General features: G+C 51.4%; 1 protein-coding gene across 1 annotated transcript; it reads left to right on the top strand.

The window, feature by feature from the left end:
- The first annotated feature begins 572 nt into the window (after positions 1-572).
- TMEM120A (transmembrane protein 120A) lies at positions 573-24810 on the top strand. Its single transcript, XM_084822818.1, has 12 exons — positions 573-707; positions 7344-7462; positions 8032-8157; positions 9650-9709; positions 10666-10761; positions 14104-14193; positions 15923-15988; positions 17097-17158; positions 18604-18696; positions 20341-20405; positions 22771-22839; positions 23654-24810. Exons 1-12 carry the CDS (start codon positions 633-635, stop codon positions 23756-23758), a joined length of 1026 nt encoding a protein of 341 aa, XP_084678944.1. The 5' UTR covers positions 573-632; the 3' UTR covers positions 23759-24810.
- Positions 24811-26766: the final 1956 nt, after the last annotated feature.

Genomic DNA, 26766 nt, shown 5'->3' on the forward strand with positions numbered 1-26766 from the left:
GTTACCCAAGCCCTGCACCAGGGAGCCATTTTTATTATTTAATGTATAATCCCATAGGATTAAATATTATGTATTACTTTCTAAATTATATTCAGTTATATATATATAATACAAATTATCATTCAAATGTGAATTTTATAAAAAAATATATAAATTCTTTTTTTTAAATTATACTCAATTATATATATATAATTCAAATGTGAACTGTATTAAAATATATAAATTCTTTTTCAAAAATTATACTCAATTATAAAGGTATAGGTATAGGTGTAATTAAAATGTGAATTGCATTAAATAGATATAAATTGCATCCTTTTTTTGAAGGGGTGGAGAGAGGGAGGAAATCCCGCGAGCCCCGCCCACAAAAGGGGCGCCCCGCCCCCGCCGCGCCGCTCACCTCTCCCTGGCCGCCTTGACACCGGTTGCCCCGCCCCGCCCCGCCCCGCCCCGCCCCGCCGCGCCGCCCTTCGCGACGCGGCGGCAGGCATCGGCTGCGAGGCCGGCGGGCTCCGCCGCGGATTGGCCGGGGCGCCCTGTTGCGGAAGCGGCGCGCCCGCCCCCTCGCCCCCCCCGCCCCTCGGAGGGGCTGCTGGCCTGGCGCGGCCGCCGCCGCCGCCGCCGCAGACGCCGCCATGAGCCTCCGCGCCTCGGCCGGCGAGTGCCTGCGGGACTGGGAGGCGCTCCAGGACGGCTTCCAGCGCGTGCAGGTGAGCCCCCGCCGGCGGGGAGGGGGCGGGGAGTGGCGTCACGCCATGGGGAGGGGCGCTGTCCTGAGGGTGGGGGTGGGGGTGCTTTGATACTGGGGGTGAGAGCGTTGATACTTTTGAGAGTACTGATACTGGGGGTTGAGAGTGATGATACTGGAGGGGTGGAGAGTGTTGATACTGGGGGGGTGGAGAGTGTTGATACTGGGGGGGTGGAGAGCGTTGATGCTTTTGAGAGTACTGATACTGGGGGGTTGAGAGTACTGATACTGGGGGGTTGAGAGTGTTGATACTTTGATACTGGGGGGTTGGGAGTATTGATACTGGGGGGTGAGAGTGATGGTACTGGGGGGTGAGAGTGATGGTACTGGGGGGTGAGAGTGATGGTACTGGGGGGTGAGAGCGTTGATACTTTGATACTGGGGGTGAGAGTATTGATACTGGGGGGTGAGAGTGTTGATACTGGGGAGGTTGAGAGTGTTGATACTGGGGAGGTTGAGAGCGTTGCTACTGAGGGTGAGAGCATTGATACTTTTGAGAGTACTGATACTGGGGGTTAAGAGTGTTGATACTGGGGGGTGGAGAGTGTTGATACTGGGGGGTGGAGAGCATTGATACTGGGGGTGAGAGCGTTGATACTTTTGAGAGTACTGATACTGGGGGTTGAGAGTATTGATACTGGGGGTTGAGAGTGTTGATACTTTGATACTGGGGGTTGAGAGTGTTGATACTGGGGGTTGAGAGTGTTGATACTGGGGGGTTGAGAGTGTTGATACTGGGGGTTGAGAGTGTTGATACTGGGGGTTGAGAGTGTTGATACTGGGGGGTGAGAGTGATGATACTGGGGGGTGAGAGTGATGATATTGGGGGGTGAGAGCGTTGATACTTTGATACTGGGGGGGTTGAGAGTATTGATACTGGGGGGGTTGAGAGTATTGATACTGGGGGGGTTGAGAGTGATGATATTTGGGGGTGAGAGCGTTGATACTTTGATACTGGGGGGGTTGAGAGCGTTGATACTGGGGGGGTTGAGAGCGTTGATACTGGGGGTGAGAGTGTTGATACTTTTGAGAGTACTGATACTGGGGGTTAAGAGTGTTGATACTTTGATACTGGGGGGTTGACAGTGATGATACTGGGGGGTGAGAGTGTTGATACTTTGATACTGGGGGTTGAGAGTATTGATACTGGGGGTTGAGAGTGTTGATACTTTGATACGGGGGGGTTGAGAGCGTTGATACTGGGGGGGTTGAGAGCGTTGATACTGGGGGTGAGAGTGTTGATACTTTTGAGAGTACTGATACTGGGGGTTAAGAGTGTTGATACTTTGATACTGGGGGGTTGACAGTGATGATACTGGGGGGTGAGAGTGTTGATACTTTGATACTGGGGGGGTTGAGAGTGTTGATACTGGGGGGGTTGAGAGTGTTGATGCTTTGATACTGGGGGGGTTGAGAGCGTTGATGCTTTGATACTGGGGGGGTTGGGAGCATTGATGTTTTGATACTGGGGGGGTTGGGAGCATTGATGTTTTGATACTGGGGGCGTTGGGAGCATTGATGTTTTGATACTGGGGGGGTTGGGAGCATTGATGTTTTGATACTGGGGGGGTTGAGAGTGTTGCTACTGGTAGGCTTGGGAGTATTGGTAGTGGAGATGTCTCTGGCAGGATTGAGTCTGATCACCCATGGAGGGGGGGCTGCCTATCTGTGTGTAAGGCGAGCAGAGTGCCTGTGGGCATGCGCAGAGTGTTGCCTCTGCCATGCAGCCTCCAGATGTGTTGGGCTGCATCCCCACACAGCATTCCCAGCCTGCTGGCTGAGTGGGTCCGTGGCCCAACGTATCTGGAGGGCGTCAGGTCAGGCTAGGCTGCCCTGGAACACATGTTGAGGGTGCTCCAGGGCCTGGGCAGAGCGCCTTTCCCATCCTGGCGGTGTGAAGAGGAGGGCAGCCTTGAGCATGTGCAGACTACTTTCTCCTAGCTTACCTTTCTTACCTGTTTTGTTAAGGACAGTTATATCCTGCCTCTCCTCCAAGGAGTTCAGGGTGGCCTAAATGGTTCCTTCCCTTCTCTCTCTCTTTCTCCCCCCCCCCACCATTTTATCCTCACAACTGCCCTGTGAGGGAGATCACTTTGAGTGAGAGAGGGTGTGATCGGCCCAAGGGCACCCAGTGAGCTGCTTGGCTGAGTGGGGACTTAAACCTCGGCCTCCCAGCCCAGCCCAGCCGTCTCAGCCTGGTGCCCTCCTGCTGTCTTGGACTACAACTCCCAGCATCCCCCACCCATGAGCCTGACACATCGGGAGGGTGCCAGGTTTGGGAAGGCAACCCTAGCCTGAATCTGTAACTCTTAACTGTTACGTGAATATGTGTCTCGGTGAAGAGAGAGGCTTTCCTTTCTGCTGTGCTGTGCCTGTGAACTGAAGAGCATCTCGGAGCCCGTGTAGAGTGCCTTCCCCTTATGCCTTCCATGTGTGTGAAGAGGAGAAACCTCCTTGGTCATTTGCAGAGCGTGCACGTGCCGCACCCTTACGATACTCAAAGAGGACATGTGCAGAGTGCTTTTCTTCTTCCACTCCATGCGTGGGAAGGGCGGTGGCCTTTGTGGCTGAAGTGAAGAGGGCTTTGAACTGGGGTTTCTCTGGTCAAATACCACATTCGAATTGCCACGCCACCCTGGTTTTCCTCAATTTTGAAGGCAGGCCTCTTATTATAATCTACTTCGCATTTTTCTCTCTTCCCCCATTTGAAATATGTTAAGCAGTCAAGCTTGACTTCAGCCTTTGGACATAAGAATGGAGCAGAGACATCACCTTGCCGACAGAGGTCCGTCTGATCAAAGCTATGGTTTTCCCAGTAGCAACGTATGGCTGTGAGAGCTGGACTATAAGGAAGGCTGAGCACCGAAGAATCGATGCTTTCGAACTGTGGTGCTGGAGAAGACTCTTACGGGTCCCCTGGACTGCAAGGAGGTCAAATCAGTCCATCCTAAAGGAAATCAACCCTGAGTGCTCATTGGAAGGACAGATAATGAAGCTGAAGCTCCAATATTTTGGCCACCTAATGCGAAGAGAAAACTCTCTGGAAAAGACCCTGATGCTGGGAAAGACTGAAAGCAAAAGGAGAAGGGGACGACAGAGGATGAGATGGCTAGATAGCATCACGGATGCAATGAATATGAACTTGAGCACGCTCCGGGAGAGAGCGCAGGACAGGAAGGCCTGGCGTGCTCTGGTCCATGGGGTCACAAAGAGTCGGACACGACTGAACAACTGAACAACAACAATTGTACATGCAGAGCAAGCTTCATTAACAGATCGGAATCGTCAAGGGAGATCTGTTTTACACAAGCACATACAGGCGTAGCGTGGCCCGGGACCAGGGAAGGGGGGGAGTCTTCCAGTCTTCTCCACAACCTCACTTTCTTGCTTCCATTTTTTTTATTGCCCCAGGCAAAGGAACAGGCGGGGAGGCTAGGTTTGCTTTCCTAATGAATAAAATCGCATTTGTATCTCATTTTTCTGTCCCTTATAAGCGCCGTCATACTGTTCCCAGTTGCTCAGAAACAGTGAATATGTTTCTGTCTTCAAGTGTTCTGGCCATCTGGCCAAAGTGCATTCAATAAAATGCAACTTATTCAGCTTTTAGTTGCATTTTAATGCATTTTAGCATTTAGGGTGTGTGTGTGTGTGCGCGCACATGTATGCACATGCACGCACCAGTTTTGCCCAACTTTGTGCCCTCTAGATCAGGGATGGGGAACCTTAGTCCTGGGGGTCAAATCGAGCCCTCTGGAGTTCCCCAGATGGCCACACCCCCTTCTACTGGCCCAACCCCTTCCCCACAACCTCCAGTCATTTGCTGGTTTCCCAGCTTTTGTGCAGTTTTTCCCCATTCAGAAAGGTTGAACTGCCTCTCCTAAGGCTTGGTTACTGGCAGTAAATGCTTTAAGCTATAATATGCTGATGTTTTTAGTAATTTGCCCTCACCCCTCATTGTAATGCGCCCCCCAAGACCTTTCCTGAAATTGCATTGGACCCTCAGGCTGCAAGAGGTTTTACACCCCTGCTCTGGATGTTTGGGATTACTGCTCCCATCATCCCTGACCATTGGTCACATTTGCTGTGGCTGATGGGAGTTAGAGCCTGAAACATTTGGAGGGCACCAGGTTGGGAAGTGTGTGTGCATACAGAGATACACACAGACTGGTCTCTGGGTTACCCTACTAGAGACACACCTTTTTAAAGAGCCCTGAAACTGATAATGAGGAGTTCACAGTGCCGGTATTCTGATGTGCCCTTGCGTCATGTGTACTAGCCAAAAGGTTATTCCTCCCCCTTGCAAAGTACAACAGATCGAGCAATGGCTCCCATTTGTCAGGACGGAAGGAAGGGCTACGTTTGGAGTTGGGCCAAGAGCACAGCTGTTGCTGTACCAAAGCCAAGTGGGAGTTGAGTGAGTGATGTTGTCCCATCAATCTGTGTGGTGCTTTACAAAGGCTGTGACTCAGCTCCAACCTAACGGCCCATCGCAGTGTCCTCTCTTTCCCTCTCACGTTCCTTCGCATGCAGGGGGAGCAGATTTATTTATTTCGTATCCAGATCAAACTTTGCTTGCCAAAATGTAGCCACCACCACAGCTTTGTCATTAGCATGCTGCAGATCGTCAATAGTACAAGACTCCGGCAGTAATCGACACACCATCAGATGCGCTGGGTCTTGGATTTCTCCACATTCACATAATATATTGTCGTCAGCCAACAGCCCTCACTTAAATAAATTCGTCTTGCACCTTGGTACCCCTACCCTCATCCTGTTCATTGTCCTCCAAACTGTATAAGCGAGACTATTTCCAGCGGCCATTTCTTCCTTCATTAAAATACTCAAGTCGGTAATCAAAGGGGGAGCAGATTATGATTAGGGTCACCCCATCTTGCCCCATGCTGTCCCACTGGCTAGCATGGGCTCTCCAGGGTTGCAGACCAGAGTCTTTCCCCCACCTACGTGGAGATGGCAGGGACTGAACCTAGGACCTTCCGCATGCAAGTCATGTGCTCACACCAGGATCCCCACCAACTAATGGTTTGCACAAATCACCATCTGCCATGTTTGGGTGAAACTTCAGACTATGGTTTGCTGTGACCCAGAAGCAGAAACTTCTCATCTCCCTTCGCATGCGCAGAAAGGGGAGGAGGAGACTTGTGGGTCTGAGGTTCCCTGCTGCTCATTCTTGGACCTCTGAATGGGGTAGTGTCAGTCATTAGAGTGTTGAACTGGGATTCGCGAGACCTGGGTTCTAGCCCCACTTGGCATTGATTGATTGATTGATTGCATTTATACCCCGCCTTTTTTCCTCTTGCAAGGAACCCAAGGCGGCTTACATTATCCTCCTCCTCTCCATTTTATCCTCACAACAACAACCCTGTGAGGTGGGTTGGGCTGAGAGTCTGTGACTGGCCCAAAGTCACCCAGTGAGCTTCCATGGCTGAGTGGGGACTAGGACCCGGATCTCCCAGCTCCCAGTCCAACACTCTTGCCACTACACCACGCTGGTTCTCACTGGGTGACTTTTGGCTAGTCCCTGACTCTTAGCCTAGCATACCTCACAGGGTTGTTGTGAGAATAACATGGAGAGGAGAAAGAGGGCCATGTAAGCCACCTTGGGTTCCTTGCAAGAGGGGAAAAGGCAGGATATAAATGTAGTAATAAAATGCAAATGAACTAAAAATAAAAATGGGATTAAAAATAAAAATTAATTAACTATTTAATTAATTAAGAGTTGAATTCTAGGGTCTCCAACATGTCTTGGTGCCTGCCAAGCTCCTGCCCTTCCTGATCTTTATTTCTTAATTTTTTAATTTATTTTTTTTTAAACTAGGGGGCCGGCGTACTGCAAAGCGAAGTGCTGCCCGTCAGTGCCATATTCATTTGGGTTCAAAAGAACGGTTTTTGTGTTTTGGAGCTCGGACCCCAGCTTTGTGTTGTACTTAGGTGCTGGGGCAAGTTCCTTTTCTTTTAGTCTCACCGCTTTGCCTTCTGGGAAACCAGTGTTTTGTGATTGGCCATTCCCACCATGGTAGCCGGTTTTTGAATGGGCGAGCCCCCAAGGGCAGCCATTTGGTGAGAGCACCCACAACACACTGAGAATTCCAAATGTGACCCCAACCCCAAAAAGACTCATGACCCCTGCATTGGGTGTTTGGTAGTGACACATTGGCTGTGCTGACTGTGGACAATGGAAGTGTAATCCAAGACATATGGAGGGTACCAGGTCAAGGAAGGCTGTATTAAGATGCTGTATTGTGGGAGAGGGTAGGAAGGGAACTGTGACCCTCTCCTCTCCCTGGGGCTCATTTTCAGTCTTGGAATATGGTTAGGAGAAAAGTATTCTGCACTTGTCACCTCATACGTACCTCTGCCCCAATGTGAGTGAATCACTCTCAAAATGTATTTAATTTGTTTTTCATTTTAATCGTGTGTGTGTGTGTGTACACACCACCCTTCATATATATACCACCCTAAGGGTGCAGTCCTACACACGTTTAGAAGATCGTAGGACTTTTTTTCTGTCTAAACATGCATGGGATTGCACCCTAAGCTGCTTTCTTTTTCTTTTTTTTGTTCTCTCCTTTTTGGCTAGGAGACTCACAGGCTGTACAAGCAGAAGCTAGAAGAGCTCACCAAACTCCAAGACGGCATCTCCAGCTCCATCACGCGACAGAAGAAGCAGCTGAAGGAGCTCTCCCTCGCCCTCAAAAAGTAGGCTAAGAGCGGCCGCAACCTGCAGCTCTTGGGAGGAGGTTCCCATGGGCCCGTTCGTGCCTTGGCTGTGGAGGCATGTGGGCGGCTGCTTCTACTTTGCTTCACAACTCATCATGCCAGCAGCCCATGGTCTAGTTGGACTCTTCTCTTTTAGCTGGCACCTCCCTTTCACCCAGCCTTTTAAATAAGCCCATAGAGTTACAAGCCTGCCAAAAATATTTACTAGCCTGCTTTGTATTTCTAAGATGGGCTGGCAGACCAAGGTTGCAGGACAGCTTTCCCCAACCTGGTGCCCTCCAGGTGTGTTGGACTGCAACCCCCAGCATCCCCCAACCAGCATGGCTGGTTGGGGGATGCTGGGGGTTGCAGTCCAACACACCTGGAGGGCACCAGGTTGGGGAAGAGTTTTGTAGCATTTGCAGACCATGTGACCCCTCCCACCCTGCCTCTGCTTTCCTCTCTCCTCCTCGATGTCTCACGCCCGCTTCACGCTCGCTCGCCACCAGCGCCCTTCTCAGATCTGTGCTCCCCCTCCTCTCTCTCTTCCCCCCACCCCCCAAACCCAGATGCAAATCTTCACTCACCAGCCTGGAGGAGGAAAAAGATGACACCATCCAAGAGCTGCAGAGCGTGATCAAAGAGCGGCAGAATGTCTTCTTTGACATGGAAGCCTACTTGCCCAAGAAGAATGGGTAAGGGGCAGGTTGGCTCTGGAGCTCCCAATGGCTGGAAGGAGGGCGGGGATGATCCCATCCGTGGCAGTGGTCTCCTGTTTCCAACAGTGGCCGGCCAGATCCCTCTTGAGAAGCTCGCAAGCAGGGCGTGAATGCCGACAGCCCTGGCTGTTCGCCCCGAGCTTCCGTTATTTGCAGATATACTGCCCCTCGGTGTCTTATTTAATTAATTAATTGCGTTTCTATACCGCCCAATAGCTGAAGCCCTCTGGGTGGCTCATAACTTAATTAAAGCCATAACGTACGACACAAGATGCAACAAAATTCATGAACGCAACCTAAGAACATGGAGGTTCGAGAGCTCTAGAGAGAGCTGCCCTCTGCGGTACTCAGCCCAACAAGATCCCAGTGTGGTTCTATGTCCAGTGTGGTTCTCCAGGTTGTACACACTTTGTAACGGGCACGGGCACAATTTTGTGGCCCTGTCGTTGATCTGTCTGCTGCTCTCATTGCTGCGGCCAACGTGGGCTTGAAATTCTGCCTTGGACATGGGTGGCACGCCTGTTATGAAAAGAAAGGTTACAGTAGTTGGAGCTGTTCAGCTTGGAAGAAAGGCAAAATAGGGGAGATGTGATAGTGGCATACAAGATTACGCATGGTGTGGAGAGGGAGAGATTTTTTTTTTCTCCCTCTTTCATAATACTAGAACCTGGGGTCATCCCATGAACCTATCATTATTATTACATATATTTATTTATATCCCGCCTTTTTCCCAATACTGGGACTCAAGGTGGCTTTGCAACATTAAAACTTATGCAATTAAAACCTATAAATAGAAATATAGATACAAGTGTACAAAAGTTAAAATACAATTCAATCATCAATATTAAAATTGTTAAAATATCAAAGCATTAAAATACAGCAAGAAAAATAGTATCCATCCGTCATATTTTCACAGGTCCAGACTGGTTATCCCCAAAGGCCTGCTGGAACAAAAAAGTTTTTACATGCCTGTGAAAGCATATAAGAAGAAGGGCTTCTTCACACAGCGCATAGCCAAACTATGGAATTTGCTGCCGCAAGACATAGCAATGGCCACCACTTTTAATGGCTTTAAAAGGGAGTTAGACAAATTCCTGGAGGAGAAGGCCATCAATGGTTACTAGTCCTGATGGCTCTGGGCTCCCTCCAGTATCAGAGGCAGTGAGCCTATGTACACCAGTCTCTGGGGAACATGGGTGGGACGGTGCTGTTACACTCATGTCCTGCTTGTGGGTTTCCTGTGGGCAGCTGGTTAGCCACTGTGTGAAGAGAATGCTGGACGGGATGGACCCTTGGTCTCATCCAGCAGGGCTCTTCTTACATTCTGACGTTGGTTGTGATTCCTGTGCAGTGCAACAAACTGCCCTGCAGTCCGTGGCTTTTGGTGCGCCTGGAACAAGGGTGCGACTTGGCTCATGGCAGCGTTGCACTGGTGTACTTAATTCCTCCTTTTTCCATTGTGATACAGGTTGTACCTGAGTCTCGTGCTAGGAAACGTGAATGTCACTCTGCTGAGCAAGCAGGCCAAGTACGTATTCATTTATGGTGGCTTGTTTTATTTTCCTCATGTTTTGCATTGATAAGAAATAGGAACTTTTTTGCTTTGTTTTTGTTTTTTAATTCTTAAAAAAACGCATGCTGAAATTCTCAGGGTGAAGCAAGTATTAGAAAAATATATATCTAGAGATGGCAAGCTTTATCTTAAAAGAAGCATTCTGTTTTGTATGAGAGAAGCATGAGGAAATGCCTCTTTATGAGACGAGGCCCTAATTGGACCACAAATTGTCCACCCCTCTTTTAGAACTACTGTGTGTTCTCATATGCCAGATTTACACAGCTCAGTTAATGGTGGCCTGTCTCCCAGGGTCGGGGGTCCTCCATTCCACAGATGGGACACTGCCACCCTAATGGCCCTCTCTCTAGTCACTGTGCCCCCCTTAAATCTGAAGGGGGTACCCAGATAAATGCCTCTGATCTTAGTTCCTAGGCAGGCTCATATGAAAGTAAGCTGGTCTGTAAGATACTTGGGGGGCTCCCAAGCTGTAAAGGGTTTTCAAAGCTCGAACCAGTGCCACACTTGGGTGTAAGAATGTTGGAGAAATCCAGAACAGAATCAAAGGAATTCGGATTTCTATGAAACCAACCTGTGGATTCCTCAGTAGACTGGCTTTTCCCGAGTTGCACAGATTCTGCGGACTTGCAGGCTGTTGTTGTTGTTGTTTTTTACTTTCCGGAATTTTACACAAATTTAGTCATAGAAAAATACGTAAAATAAAAAAAACACTGGCCAAAAATGGATTTGCAAGTGAGAATTTGTGCAAATTGAGAAAATTAGGAAGAATCTGGTTTTGTAAATGAGCGGACGATGAAACAAAAGGCACGTAACACTCTGCAGAATGCAGATGGAACAGATTTTACAAACTCCGTACATCCCTCCTTGGGTGTCAGTCCGAGTTCATCCGCCCCCCTACCTCCCGTTCCCAGGTTCGCGTACAAGGATGAGTATGAGAAGTTCAAGCTGTACCTCACCATCATCCTGCTTATGATCTCCTTCACCTGCCGATTCCTGCTTAACTCCAGGTGAGTCTGCAACCCTGGAACACAGACCATATCTCCGCTTCCCCCTGCATTCCTTTGATGGGGAGGTATTGCCTCCTGGCATCTGGTGGCGGTGTCTGGGTTTGCCTGTTTACCTGGCCAGACTGATTCAGGGTGCAGTCCTATGGGCTGCACTTGCTATAGGCTGCACTTGGAGCCTTCTGCCTGCCCCATGCCCTGCTGGCAAGAGCCAGGCAGGGCAGGAAGAGGACAGAGGTAGTTTGCCTCCATGTCTCCATTTGAATCTGTAGCTCTGTCTGTGAGCGCCAAGGAGAAGGTCCGCAGCATTCTGTGGCACTCCAGACTCTGTCTAGAGGCCATAGGATTACCGTCTTGGATGCCCTTCCAAAAACGGCTCAATAAAACTGTGGAATTAAACAAGCGTTTTGGTGCAGTGAAACTACTTGGAGGTGCCAGTACAGTTCCCTTTTTTCTCTGTGACACCCCCATCCTCTCCTACCACCCCTCTGTCTTCCCACCCAGCCAGGGAAGGGAGAGATCGCTCTTGCCAGAGGTCTGAGCTGATCACGTGCAGACAGCTTTTGAACCGCCACTTGAGTGACGAATATTTGCCCACCATTGGACAAACGCTTGTATTTTCTGCACAAATGTTTGTATTGTTGTTTAGCGCTTACAGAGCAAGAAAACAGAAGGAGGTGAGCATCCAGAGTAGATCACAAGGAAGAGAAACGGGTTCTCAGGATGCAAAAATAAATGTATTATAGGAAGCCCAGCGCATTTTGGCCTTTTTCTTATTTTTAGGCCTTCTTCAGGGGGTAGAGAAAAAAGGCTGCAGAATTTTTTCACAGCAGAAGACTGTGTCCTGTGTCAATAGATTGTGTCGCCAGTAAATTGACACAGGAAACAATCTTTTGCTGTGAAAGAATTCTGCAGACCTTTTTCTCTACCCCCTGACGAAGGCCTACAAAATTGAAAAAGGCTGAAACGCTTTGGGCTTCCTAGAATACATTTATTTTTGCATCCTGAGAAACCCTTCGTTGTGATCTAGCACTTAGAAAGTGCCTACAATTTCCAAACAACTGCCATGGTTGAAGCCACCAGCGGGAGTGGAAGCAGCCGTCCCTCCATTGTACTTAGAATCAGCTCCATGACCTGTTGAATTACTGCCTGCCTATCATGACCAGTTGAATTACTGCCTACTTATCACGCAGATGTGAAGGGCTTTGGAGAACAGAAAGTGAAGAGCAACCTTTCCCAATCTTGTGCCCTCCAGGTATGTTGGATTACAATTCCAACATACAATTCCCAGCATGCCCCAGCATGAGTACAATTTGCAGCATAGCTGGCTGGGGCATGCTGGGAGTTGTAGTCCAACACATCTGAATGGCACGAGGTTGGGGAAGGCTGCTTAAGAGATTCTAAATCAGGAGTGGTGAACCTGTGGCCCTCCAGGTGTCGTTGGACTCCAACTACCATTAGCCTGAGCCAGCATGGGATGATGGGAGTTGTAGTCCAACAACAACTGGAGGGCAACGGATCCCCCCACCCCCATCTGACCTGCAAGGGAGTGCAGTTCAAATGCTGAAATCATCCTGTCATTGGAAGAAAGTTTGACAGACAGAGGCATCGTGCCACCCAAGGAAGAAGATGGAGCCGGAGTTGCAGAAGGTCTAATGGCTGGGAAGCACTTTGGTGATGGGCAGGGGCAGCAGAATGGGTCTGAGGCGGGTGGGTCACAGGAAGACGCCAGGGGACCTGGGCTGGGAGCACTGCAAGGGGTTGTTGCTGTTCAGTCGTGTCCGACTCTTCATGGCCCCGTGGACCACAGCACTCCAGGCCTTCCTGTTCTCCGCTCTCTCCTGGAGTGTGCTCAAGTTCATATTCATTGCATCGGTGATGCTATCTAGCCACCTCATCCTCTGCCGTCCCCGTCTCCTTTTGCCTTCAATCCTTCCCAGCATCAGGGTCTTTTCCAGTGACTTTTCTCTTCGTATTAGGTGGCCAAAATATTTGAGCTTCAGCTTCCGTATCTGTCCTTCCAATGAGCACTCAGGGTTGATTTCCTTTAGGATGGACTGATTTGACCTCCTTGCAGTCCAGGGGACTCGTAAGAGTCTTCTCCAGCACCACAGTTCGAAAGCATCGATTCTTCGGCGCTCAGCCTTCCTTATAGTCCAGCTCTCACAGCCATACGTTGCTACGGGGAAAACCATAGCTTTGATTATATGGACCTTTGTCGGCAAGGTGATGTCTCTGCTTCTGACTATCTAGGTTTGCCATAGCTTTCCTCCCAAGGAGCAAGCGTCTTTTAATTTCATGGCTGCAGTCACCGTCTGCGGTGATCACGTAGAAGCCTAATGTCTCTGCTAGGTATATGAAGCTAAGTTATCTTTTGTGACCTGCCTTGAGAGGCCTTTGCCCTGGCAGATGGCAAAGAATTACTTCAGATAAATAAAAAGCATCGTATAGATATTAAAAGATAAGGCTGTCCCGGGCCGCAGGCTTGCGTTCTGATAGATGAAATACAAATGGAACTGCATGTTCTTGTTGACATGTGACCATTACGAAACCAACAGCCTCTCCTCCTCCTCCCTCCCCTCTAATGTTTAGTCAGGCAAAATGCCCAGCGTTGCTGCCTTGCCGGGTTTCCCCAGCCCTGCGAGGGGAATGTCTTGATTTAAAGTAGGGCTGGGCAGCCTTTTTTCCTGTCGAGGGCCACAGGCCTTCGCAGGTAATCTCGAGGCCTTCATGTTGGCCACAGGCCCTCCAGGGCCACAGGTTGGCAGCAGGCTGGGCCAAAGCCAAAAGTGGGTGCGTCGTTCCTTTCTGTGCCACCCCTTTCTCTCCCTCCACCCCTCTGTCTTCCCACCCAACCAGGGAAGGGAGGGATCGCTCTTGCCAGAGGTCTGAACAGATCACATGCAGACAACGTTTGAATTGCCACTTGAGTGACCAGTGTTTGCCCACTTTCTGCACACATGTTCGTATTTCCTGGTTTTTCCATGTTTTAGCTGAGGTGTTTTGGGTATTCTGGTTGCATACACAACTGCCATTTTCCTTGGTAGAAAGGCAGGGTACAAATCAAATATGTAAAGGTGCCATTCTATGCACGTTTGGATGCAAAAAAAGGCCTACAACTCCCAGCATGGCTGACTGGAGCATGCTGGGAGTTGTAGGCCTTTTTTCTATCTAATCATGCAAAGGTTTGCACCCTAAATGTTTTAGACTCATGTTGTAAACTGCTTTGAGACGTCTTCTATATACAGCGATGCGGACAGTAAATTGATGGGATGAAATCAATTAAAAAATTAGCTAATCCCACTGCATATGACCACCCTCTGCCTTTCTTGCTGCTTGTGACAGGGTGACTGATGCCGTCTTCAATTTCCTCCTGGTCTGGTATTACTGCACTCTGACCATCCGGGAGAGCATCTTGATCAACAACGGATCCAAGTAAGTGCCTCTCCCTCCTTTTAGATTTCAAACGTTCGCCAACCTGTTGGCCGGTGATAGATTTATGAGTGTGTTGTGTGCTGAGTCAGCGTTGACTGGCTGCACTTTTCACGGTCTTCTCCAAGCCTGACTCTCGAGATCCTTGGAACTAGAGTCCCTGAGAGCTGAACGTAGGACCTCCTGCAAGCAGACAGGTGACCCACGAGGAAGCCTGTATGCTGATCCGCCAAGCGTGGCCTTTCTGTCTGTGTCTGGCAGCAGCTCTCCAGCATTTTGGTGGGCAGAGAGGGGGCCTTCCTCGACCTTCTTTGCAATCTCTAACCAGGGGTGGCGTAGCTTGAACCTTGCTTGCCAAGCCACACCCTCCGAGCCCTGGCCTCCTCTAACCACGATAAACGCTGCCTTGTCCCTCCTGCTGGCGCATCTCGCCCAGGGCTGCCTGTGGCTGTCCAAGGTCTTGGGCAAAGGTCTTTTCTAGCTCTGCTCTCTGAGATTTTTTGAACCGGAGGTGCCAGGGAGTAAATGTGGAACCTTCTGCCTGCAAAGTGTTGCTAGATGGCTCTGCCTGCTATGAAATCAGCCTTGGGCCAGGGGGGAAAAGTCTGTGCACAGCTGGCAGTGGCATGATGGGAGTTGTCGTTCCACACATCTGGAGGGCACCAGCTTGAGGAAGGCCGCTGCAACCTGCTCCGTCTGTCAGTGGCTCTCTTGGCTAAGAGTCGTTCCCAGCCTCCTCACTGGGGGTCAGACCTTGGGCCAGCATGCGAAGCTGGTGCTCTGTTACAGGCCCTGTGCAACTGCAGCCGCCTTCCCTCGGCACAAACTCTTGATCTCGGGTTTGCTCGTCAGGCTACGGCGCCCCCGCCCCCCCGCTGTTTCAGTTTGCAACTCCCATTGCTCCTGGCCATGCTGTCTGGGCCTGATGGGAGTTGGAGTTTAGCGACATCTGGTTGGGTTGGGTTGGACTATCAGCAGCCCCAGAAACTCTGATGTCCGTGCCCAGAGCCAGAGAAACGGTCAGCACGATGGCACTCTGATGAATACACGTGGAACACCCGCTGGTTTCTCCCTTTCTTCCTCCCCCTCCCGGAGGTTCCTTCACCTCAGGGCAGCACTGGGAAGGTTAAAGCCAACTTCCTCTCCTAAAAGATGTTGCCTTCCCCTCGGTGGAAGTCTCTCCAGGAGACTCTGTGTGCGCGCATGCAGGGGGGTAAGGGAGTTGCCTCCACCGGGGATGCAACCAGGGGCTTTCCTTAAGCTAGCTTTGGACCAGGTGTTTGCAGAAGACTGTTGTATCTAGATCAAGCCTTCCCTAGTGCGCCCCAGATGTATTGGACTGCAGTTTCCAGAATTCCTATCCAGCGGCACTGTCATGCCAGCGTGTAGAGTGCCGGGGGAGCGGGGGGGTTGGGGTGACCACTCTTGCCCAACCCCTCTGTAGCCTGGCAAGGCAATTGGGCCTGGTAGCTGGGAATTCTTTTTTGCAGGAAATACTTTTTATTCCATTTTTTATCTTTATAAAGGAAATAAACAATAGCAACAGCACAGTCATTATCTACAGTTACAGCAATACAGTATTCTTAAGAGGACCCAGCAATAACGAGAAGGAAAAAGCACTGTGAAACCGCGCTGAGTGTCTTGGATCTGAAAGGACCCCTCTAACGAAAATGACTCTCCTTCTTTTCCCTCCTGCTCCCCCGCCCCACCCCGGCTCCCTTTGCTCCTCCAGGATTAAAGGCTGGTGGGTTTTCCATCACTACGTCTCCACCTTCCTCTCGGGCGTCATGCTGACTTGGTGAGTCCTGACCTGAGAGTCCTCTGGCTGGCTTCTTCTTGGTGGTCCAAGGCAATATAATGTGGTAGGAAAAGGGCTGCTGAAGCGTGAGCGGGTGGAGAACGCTTGTATAGGGAGGGAGGGCAGTCTCCAATGGCGCTCTTCCGGGCGGGGCCCCTACCGCGCGGGGCCACGACATAACGCTTCTGGAGGCAAGCCCCGAAACGAGCGGAAACGCTTGTTTCTGGAAGGGGCAGGCCGTGCCGTGCAGGAGCAAGCATTTTTGCTCATTTCAGGGCTTGCTCCCGGAAGTGCTACATCACAGCCGCAAGCCACAGGAGCGCGTGTGGACTGCAATCAGCAGGGCTGGCCGCCTGTGCAAGGTCACTGCCGGATCCTGCCCCGCGTGTGCTCCTTGATCCTGTGCTAGCCCTGGATCTTCCTGTGGCGGTGGTGCCAAGGAGGGCACTTGTACAATTACGCTTGGTGCGCCAGCTGCTGACATTCTTGAGTCGGTCTGACTTGGCCACACTTATCCATGCCTTGGTTACATCACGTTTAAACTACTGCAGCGTGCTGCACGCGGGGCTGCCCTTGAAGAGCGTCCAAAAGCTTCCATTGGTGCCAGATGCAGGAGCTTGGTTGCTAACCAGTGCATGGGATCAGGACCATATGACACCCGTCCTGAAAGAGCTGCACTGGTTGCCTATTGTTTTCCAGGTGCAATTTTAGGTGGCGTTTTTAAGTTTTAAAGCCCTGAGTGGCCTTTTACATTAGCCTTTTAAAATACGTAGCTTTAATGTTCTTGTTTTTTTTATAGTGTTACAGTGTAATTGTTTTAAGTTGTGCCTTGCCTTGAGGACTTTTTAGCAAATGTGGTGGTGGGGTGTGTGTGTGTGTACGCGTGTGTGTATGTGTGTGTGTGTGTGAGAGAGAGAGAGAGAGAGAGACATACACACATATACACACCTTGAGTGTGTATGCATGCACAGTACATTTCTGTGTGCCTTTCAGTTGATAGACCATGAGTTCACATAATCCATTTTTGAGAGCTGTCTAAACTAGTGACTATTGAATTTCATAAATCACATGTTAATTTCTCTCTTCACTTCTCCCCCCGCCCCTACAGGCCAGATGGGCTTATGTACCAGATGTTCAGAAACCAGTTCCTCACCTTCTCCATGTATCAGAGTAAGTGTGAATGCACAAAATGGAAGGATCCATGAGCATCAAACTGTGTGGAACAGCCTTTCCCAGCCAAGTGCCCTCCAGATGCCAGGATCCTGGTTCACTGGCCATGCTGGCTGGGGCTGATGGGAGTTGAAGTCCACAACACCCGGAGGATGTCAGGTTGTGGGAGGTGGCTTCAGAGGGTTCAGTGAACCATGGATCCAAACCGAGCAAGTTTTCGTGAACTGGCTACATAACTCAGCATTCCTCAACCTAGGCTTTGTAATGCATAGGGGTGTCAGAGAATTCCACCACGGATCTCAGTGAAGCCAAATGCCAGTGCATTCGGCCCCCCCGAAATCCGTGGCAGAACGAAACGCCCCACCCCACCACCCTGCAAAAGGCGCACGAAACGGAGCACTTACGTGTGCCGTTTACGCTGCTTTGCGAATGGCAGCCACATCTGTGGCCGCCATTTGCTTCCCCATTTAGGCCGTGATAGGCTACGTAAGTATTTACATAGCCTATCACGGCAAAAAAAGGGAACGCAAATGGTGGCTGCTGTAGCCACCGCCATTTGCATTCCTCTTTTTTTTTTTTTGCCATGATAGGCTATGTAAATATTTACGTAGCCTATCATGGTAAAAAAACGGGTGCAAATGGCGTAGCAGCCACCATTTGAGCCCCTGTCTTTCGCCGTGATAGGCTACGTAAATATTTACGTAGCCTATCACGGCCAAAAACAGGAATGCAAGTGGCGGCCGCCGTAGCCACCGCCCTTTGCATCCGCAGGCTCCAGACGCCTGCGAATGCACCCGGCCGGCGGCTCCGTGGAGTCGCCGCAGAGTGGAGCCAGCCGGGTTAGGATTTCGGGGGGAGGTGCAGAGCGCCTCCCCCCCCACTGCGAATCACCTCTGCGAAAAGGTAAGTGACTTTGGTACATCCCTAGTAATGCGGTGTTCCATTTTGTGGGAAGATGTCAGCTTTTGTTACTCACAATGAGCCTTCCGGTTAGGGAGGTCTTTACACTTAACGCTTACATAATTTTGGATTTTGTGGCATGGGATTGGAGTGAGAGGGCCGTAGAACAGGGGGGAGCAATGAGGGGAAGGGCAAATTACTTCACTCCCAGTTGCTGAAGTTGCCTGCCCCCATCAGTATGAGTACTAGAAGCTTGGTGGTGGTTGTTGTTTTTTAAAAAAACCAATAACTCACATCTCCAGAATTCTAGTAAACGTAGGGTGTTGGAAAGGTTCCATTGCATCCTTTGCACCCTTGACCTGATGAGAGCAGTTTCCTCATCTAAGAAGGAAGGTCTTCAGATTTCAAGCACCGCTGTTGTGACCATGAGGATTCATGACTTAAGGGTCCTGCTTTTAGGCGGGGGTGACAGAAGGCGAAGCTGTTGCTCCTCCTGGCTGTCCAAGCCGCCCTAAGCTGCCATCTCTCTTCTTCCCCTATGACAGGCTTTGTCCAGTTCCTTCAGTATTATTACCAGAGTGGTTGCCTATACCGGCTGAGAGCCCTGGGCGAACGGCACACCATGGATCTCACTGTGGGTAAGCGGCGTTTCGGCTTTCTCTCCCTCCCCTGCCGAGCGAGCCCTCCTAGGTGACAGGGAAGGAGACCCCACTTGTGGCTGCGAGGTTTATCTCTGCTGCTGAGGAGAGGACCACAAGAGGTACCAGATGGGGGCTAGGCGAATTTGTGGCAGAGAAGAGGACATCCTCTTCAAGGCCCTGAGGGCTGCAGGAGACTTCCAAACACAGAGGGAGCTGTTTGGGAGCAGCAGTAAAGCAGAACTGTCTCGCGTGGCCAGCTTGAGTTCTGTCGGGCTGCTTCGGCGTTGCTAGGACCAGGGGCCTCAGCTTACTTGCTGAAAACGTTCCCCAAACCAAAGCTGTCTTTGGAGGGAGAGAAATTGAACGGAAGACTTCCCTCCATTATCTGTCTGGAGAGGCTGTGGGACAGCTGATGGCAAATTGGATTACTGCAATGCACGTTACGTGGGGCTGCCCTTGAGGTTCACGCAGAAGCTGCCATTGGTGCAGAATGCCGCAGCCAGGTTAGGAACAGGAGCAGCTTATCGCCGGCACGTTCCCCCCATGCTGAAGGAACTGCACTGGCTGCCCATATGCCTCCAGGCCAGGTTTTGGTTCTTCTTTACAAAGCCCCAAACAACTCAGGACCAGGATACTTAAGAGATCGCCTGATCCCCTAACGGCCTGCTCTGTTGCAGTGCTGATCAGGAGAACTCGTCCTGGTGGTACCCACGATCTCGGAGATCCCACCTGTGGTGGCCTTTAGTGTCATAGTATCCATTCTCTGGGACTCCTGAGCACTACAAACGAGGCAGGCACTGACTCATCTGGGTGTTCAGTGCCCACCAAAACCATCCCTTTTCAAACAGGCATTCCAGGGAAGGTAATCTTGTCCTCTATCTGAAGACTAGGCTCAAAAATACTACAAGCGAGAAGGATCTTGGAATTGTTGTTGACCACAAGCTGAATATGAGCCAACAACGTGATGTGGCTGCAAAAAAGGCCAATGCTATTTTGGGCTGCATTAATAGATGCATAGCTTCCAAATCCAGGGAAGTACTAGTTCCCCTCTACTTGGCACTGGTTAGGCCTCATCTGGAATACTGTGTCCAGTTCTGGGCGCCACACTTTAAGAAGGATGCAGACAAACTGGAGAGGGTTCAGAGGAGGGCAACAAAGATGATCAGGGGACTGGAAACAAAGCCCAAGAGGAGAGACAAAAAGAACTGGGCATGTTTAGCCTTGAGAAGAGGCGACTGAGGGGAGAAAGGGATAGCGCTCTTCAAGTCCTTGAAAGGCTGTCCCAGAGAGGAAGGCCAGCATCTCTTCTCGATCATCCCAGAGTGCCGGACACGGAAGAATGGGCTCAAGCTCCAGGAAGCCGGATTCCGGCTGAAGGGTCAGGAAAAGCTTCCTGACGGTTAGAGCAATACGACAATGGAGCCAATGACCTAGGGAGGTGCCCCCCCACCCTGCAGGCATTCAAGATGATGCTCTGACTTGGATTCCTGCACTGAGCAGGGGGTTGGACTCGATGGCCTTGTAGGTCCCTTCCAACCCTAGTACTCTATGATTCTATGACTTGTTCTTGGACGTTGCTTAGCCAGTTCTTTCATGTCAGCGATGCATAAATAATCCTCTGCCACGTGTCTTCCCCTGCAGAGGGCTTCCAGTCGTGGATGTGGCGGGGCCTCACCTTCCTGCTTCCGTTCCTCTTCTTCGGCCAAGTAAGTGTGTGGCGGCCTCTTTGGGGATGGCCCCTAAGTGGCAATGGACAGGAGTACTGAGGGGGGTTAGGAGCTGGCCTTTGTTTCCCACTGGGCTGAAAAAGGCAGCCAGGAAAGCAATCCAGGACGCCTCCAGCCTCCAAACATGTCCGTACTGCAGCAGATGGGTCTGCTGGGTGCCACATACAAACTACATCCAGGGATGCATCCATCCTGCACTGCTCAAGTAATGCTTTGCATACCGGTTGTCGTTTGGGGCTGTTCCTTGGGGCGGGGAACTGCCTTCCCTTTTGTCGTGCTGTAAAGCAGCCTTCCCCAACCTGGTGCCCTCCAGATGTCTTGGACTTCAACTCCCATCAGCCCCAGCCAGCATGGCTAGTGGTGAGGAATTTTGGGAGGTGTAAGTCCAAAACATCGGGTGGGGGGCACGTTAGGGGAGGCTGATTTAGACCTAGGGTGCCGAAGTTGTTTATATTCGAATCCGGGGGTACCCAGTTTTAATCTGAGTATCTTCTCTGCTGTGTGTGCTGCTTTGTGACGGTCTGGGCCTGAACGGCAGCCTATACATCATGGGTGGGCAACTTGTGGCCCTCCGGATGTCTTAGCCTACAGCTCCCATCAGTGTTTTCTGAACGCTTTGGAAATCGCCTTGGCTGGCTTCAGAAAGGTGTGGTATAGAAATACAGTCGTTCCATTAGTCAGCCTTACTCAGCTTAGTCCATGGCGAGGGGTGATGGAAGCTGTAGCCCAAAACATCTGGAGGGCAAAAGGTTGCCTACCCTTGCTGTAAATACTTTCCATCAATCTAAATAAGCTGCAGGATGGGCTCAGGGTGCATTCACACTCTTCTCCAGCCCTGTGTCCACCCTTTTGCAGCAGGCTCTTGTAGCCTGGGGGGGTGGAATCCAGGGGGATGTGTCCTCAAAGGGAGCTCAGCATGCCAGCTGCGGGGGGGGGGGGGTGTCTTTATTGGCAGCCCAGTGCATGGCCTTGGGGAGAGGTAGCCCCTGAGCCCTGAGGTGTTCCTCAGCTGCCTGGGCAGGGACTGCTTTGAAACCGGGAACTCCGGGTAAAAGGTGTTATAACCGGGCTGAACCAGTGCCTGGATACAGCGATGGGTTGGATGGGGGCCAGCAAACTGAGGCTGAATCCTGACAAGGTGCAACTCTGTGGGTGGCTGGGTCCCAGGTACAGGAATTGGGGAGTTTGCCTGTTCTAGATGGGGTCACCCTCCTTCCCAAAGAACAGATATGTAGCTTGGGGGGGGGGGGGCAGGGGGTCTGGAATCTTCATTGGCGTCAGAGGCCCAAGTGGCGAGGAGCGCCTGTTCCTGGCTCCGGGTGGCACATCAGCTGTGCCCTTCCCTGGACAGGGATCGCTTGCCCACCGCGGCCCATGCACTGGTAACCCCGCGTTCAGGCATGACTGCAGTGCCCCTAACAGGGGGCTGCCCTTCTGCTCGATCTGGAAGCTGCAGGCGGCGCGGAGTGTGGCAGCCGGGATGCACCTGGCCGTGCATCCACCACACCGGTGTTGAAGCTACTGCGCTGGTTGCCTGTCAGCTCCAGAGCCAAGTTCAAGGTCTTACTCTTAGGAACATAGGAAGCTGCCTTACACTATGCCAGGGCGCTGGTCCCTCTAGCCCAGTATTGCCGACACTGACTGGCAGCAGCTCTCCAGGGTTTCAGGCAGGATTCTTTCCTCGCCCCGCCTGGAGAAGCTGGGGATCAAACCCGGGACCTTCTGCCTGCAAAGCACATGCTCTGTCACACTGAGCAACGGCCCCTCCCACGTGAAGCTCTGAACAAGCTCAGACAAGGTCACCTGGCTGATCACCTTCCCCCGGTATAGACCTATGCGATTATTAAGATCATCAGAGGAGGCTTTGCTGGTCCTCCCTCGACCTGCAAATTGCCCTCTTGCAGCAGTGGGGAAGCAGGCCTTCTCTGTAGTGGCACCCACCTTATAGAATGCCCTCCCCCGGGATTTGGGATGCGCCAACTGTGGGGTGCTTTAGGTGCGAATTAAAAACCCGTCTCCTTACCCAGGAGCTCCCTGAGTGAGTGTCCTGCCCATCTTTTTGTTAACTATGGTGGTGTGAGCATTAGTTTTAAAATTTGTATCAGTGTTCTAGCAATTATGTATTTTCACTGTATTTTAACATACATCGTATCGTATTTTAATGTATTTAAAACTCCTTATAAACCACTTAGCAATATTTCTCAAATATGGTAATCGCTATACAAACCCATTAAATAATAGAACCAATATGTGTCTTCTCTTCTCTCTTCTCTCTTCTCCTCTCTTCTCTCCCCTCTCCTCTCCTCTCCTCTCCTCTCCCCTCTCTCCTCTTGCCTGGCTGTAGTTCTGGCAGCTGTACAACGCCATCACCCTCTTCCAACTGGCCAGGCATCCGGAATGCAAAGAGTGGCAGGTGAGAGGCAGGAGGAGGTGGCCGGAGCGCAGCTGTGCTTCTCTGCTGCTGCCTCCAGGGCTGTGGCCCGGGTTTAAGAGGCTGCCGCCCCTAGCATTGCTGGGAGGGAGTCTGGGGAAGCTTTTGGGTGCAGCCTTCGTGTTTCAAACCATTGGTAACTCCCGCCACTGCCCTCCTAATACAGGAGGTGCCATGTGTCGGGGCAGAGCAGCTTCTCTTCATGCAGAAGTTCACTCCCCAGGATCTCCAGTCGAAGGGTGGCACGGTTAGGAAAGACCTCTGCCTCCTGGGCCAGGGGTGTGTTTGGCCTGTGGGCCCAGTCCCCTGGCCTCACCCCCTTTCCCCCAACCACGGATTGGTGGGTGGTTTCCCGGCCTTTGCGCAGTCCCCCCCCCATTCTAAACGGCTGAAATGCCTCTCCGAAGGCTCCGTGGCTGGCAGAGAGAGCTTCAGGCGACAATACACATGGTTTTGTGTTTCTGGCCCCACCCACTGCTGGGACGCTGCCCCAGGGAGCTCCTCCGAGATGGAATTTGACTGCTGGGCTGCAAGAGGTTCATGCTGCCTGGGAACCATCGGAGGAGCAAGGCGGCTCTGCAATCCAGGGCAATCGCAGAGTGTTAAGTTCGGGTTTTGTTTGTGCCGCTCAACTCCGAATTGGGTAGACGGGAGATTTGCAAACGGTTGAAAACTGTGGCAATAGCTGTGCCCTGATTCGCCTTGGGCAGGGACCGCCCACCTCGTTGGCTCGCCCCCCTGCCCTTGCCTTCCCTCCTGGCGGAGCGAAGTCTGACCCGGTCCTTTCCTCCGGCAGGTGCTGATGTGCGGCCTCCCCTTCTTCATCCTCTTTGCCGGCAACTTCTTCACCACCTTACGAGTCGTCCACCAGAAATTCCAAGACAAGCCCAAGACGGAGTGAGTGCGGTTGCAGGTGCCCCGCCGCACGCGCTTGCTGCCCACCGCTCGCCCCGGAGGGTTTTGCCATCTCGTTGCCTCTTGCCCTTCACCCTGTTCGGCTGGTCCTGCTGCCCCAAACGGGTGTTCCGCTCAGGGCTGGGCACCCCTTTTCTCTGCCCTTCCCCTCCAGATCTTCTGGTGAGCTGGTGAGAAATGAAGCAGCCTCTGCATCCAGCACGAGGGCCCCCCGCCCCAAACAGAACCTCAGCATCAAGTGTGGAACTCAATCGTGGTTGCACATGTCAGACACGAGCAAGGTGCTTGGGACACCCAGCGCTCGGCCATCCCTCTGTACGATCTGTTCCTGACCTCCTGCCAAAGCAGGGGACTGCCAGTTCCCCAAGCCTCCGTTGCGGGGGGGAGGAAGGGAAGGGAGCAGGTTCAACCTTAGCTGTCTTCGGCATTGGTTCTTTGGGCACGGCGGCTTTTTTTTGTCCGATCCAGGTTGCGAGGGCCGGTTGCCTTCTCCAGACGAACATCACCATCCTCTCGGAGCTTTCCTCCCCTTCTCCTTCTGTATATGTTCCTCCCTCACCTTCCTTACCCTTGCGGGGGCAGTCACAAAGGTTACCCTGGCTTCGTTGACATACCGGCTGCCGCCCCTCCCCCCCTCCCCCAGATGTAGCCGCTGGTGGCTAGCTGACCGCACCTGACTGTGTCTTCCCTGGACTGGATGGGATGAAGGGCACAGGGCCGGGGGCCTCCGTGCATGTCCGGCATTGATGCATGCAAGGACTGCAGAATGCCGGGAGGGCTGAAGCCTTTGGGGTTAAGCGAGGGCTTGGCTCGGCTGAACACCAGCGCGCGCGCCTCCGGCTTGGCTCGTCCAGTATTTGTGGCGTGGCGCGGTTTGCTGTGTGTGTGTGTGTGCGCGCGTGTGTGTGTGAGGGAGGGAGGGAAGCTGCCAAGAAAGCTGGAAGGAGCTACCCTGCATCCCCATCTGCGTTGTCATCTTCTACAAATGTATTCTTATCATTAAAAAAAAAAAAAGAACAATCAGAAATAAAAGGGAAATGCCTGCTGATGGGTCGCCTGCCTTTCAGACACAGGGGAAAGCAGGGGGGTCTATTCTCAGAGCCAAAGCAAGGCAGCTGATCGGGTGGGGTTAACCTCTAGTGTATGTATTTAAGATAGGGGTGCGCAACCTCCAGCCAACAGGCCAAGTCCACCCCTGCTGGCTTTCCCAGATGGCCCCACCCACTTTCCCTGACTGCTGATTGGGGATTCTCTCCCCCCCACCACCACCACCACCACCATTCTGTAAGGGTGAACTACCTAGAATCATAGAATAGTAGGGTTGGAAGGGTCCTACAAGGCCATCAAGTCCAACCCCCTGCTCAATGCAGGAACCCAAGTCAGAGCATCCCTGACAGGTGGCTGTCCAGCCTCGTCTTGAAGCTCTCCTAAGGCTGAGTTACTGGCAGTAAGATCGTTAAGCTAAAATATGCTGGCATTTTGGCCTCACCCACAGCTGGAATGCAGCCCCTGAGAACTTGTCTGAAACAGAATCCAGCTGTCAGGCTGTGTCAGGTTCCCCTTATGGCCTGGACCTCCTGACAACTCGTTAAGGATCTCTTGCCTCCTCAAGAGTCCCACCTTCCTTCCCCTTCCCAATAACACGGGGTTTAGGCTGTAGATGTGGGGTGGCTGACAATCTAGGCACAGGGTTTAACCACAACAGTTTACTGGTAAATTAAAGCAAGCAAATCACAACTCAAGCTATTTACACAATAGAGCTGAGGGATACAAAAGGCCTTCAGAGAAAATAAAAGTTGTAAAATGAAAGTTCCTCTACTCTGGCTGTCCCTAGACTTCTCCAGGCTGCTTCTTCCTGCTCCCTCTTCAGGCTCTGGTCTCCCCGACTCTGCTCTTACTGGCTCTCTCGCTCTCTTTGTATACCCTCCTCCCTCAAAACTGAAAGTACCGTTTCAAATCTGAAGAAGTTTATTTGTTTATTTAAATTAAGCCAGGGAAATGAAACTACTCTCAGGGATACCTTTCCCAACAAAAAACCCAGGCCTCTAAGACTGACCTTTTCCCCTTTGCCTCTGTAGGCCTCAAACCTTCACAGGCTGAAAGGGGTTCAACATCCCTGATTCAAAGGGAGGGGGGGCATAGTGTGCAGCTCTGGTCTGTATTAGGAGGGGGTTGTTTGCCAGAATTACAGCCCTACATTATAAGAAGATAGACCAAGGGTCTGTCTAGTCCAGTATTCTGTTCACACAGTGGCCAACCAGCTGTCCACGGGAACCCACAAGCAGGGCATGAGCGCAACAGCACCCTCCCACCCATGTTCCCCAGAAAGTGGTGCACATAGGTTCACTGCCTCTGGTTCTGGAGGCAGCACATAGCCATCAGGACTAGTAGCCATTGATAGCCTTTTCCTCCAGGAATTTGCCTAGCCCCCTTGTAAAGCCATCCAAATTGGTGGGCATCACTACATCCTGTGGTAGCGAATTCCATAGTTTGACTCTGCGCTGCGTGAAGAACTCTGTCCTTTGATCTGTCCGGAATCTCCACCAGTCAGCTTCATGCGATGACCCCGTTGGCTTCCGGTATTTTGAGAGAGGAAGAAAAATGCCTCCCTATCCATGTTCTCCACAACAGGCAAATTTTTATCCACCTCTCTCATGTCTCCCTTCCCTCACCTTTTCTCTACGCTAAACAGCCCTAGATCTTGTAATCTTTCCTCATAGGGGAGATGCTCCAGCCCCTTGCTCGTTGGGGTTGCACTTTTTCCAACTCTACAGTATCCCTTTAGGTGACGAGGACGACACACAGTATTCTAAGTGTGTGCACACTGGAGGTTTTTTTTTTTAATAAAAGCATTATGGTATTGGGAGTTGTATTTTGATCCCTTTGCTCATGATCCCTCACACGGAATCCACCTTTTCACCACAACTGCCCCCTAGCATGATGTTCACCACCACAAAGATTCCTTTCTCAGTCAGTCACCGCAAACTCGGCGTA

Source organism: Heloderma suspectum, chromosome 16 (assembly GCF_057233095.1).
Source record: "Heloderma suspectum isolate Gila_16-S chromosome 16, 16-S_ref, whole genome shotgun sequence".
Classification (NCBI taxonomy): Eukaryota; Metazoa; Chordata; class Lepidosauria; order Squamata; family Helodermatidae; genus Heloderma; species Heloderma suspectum.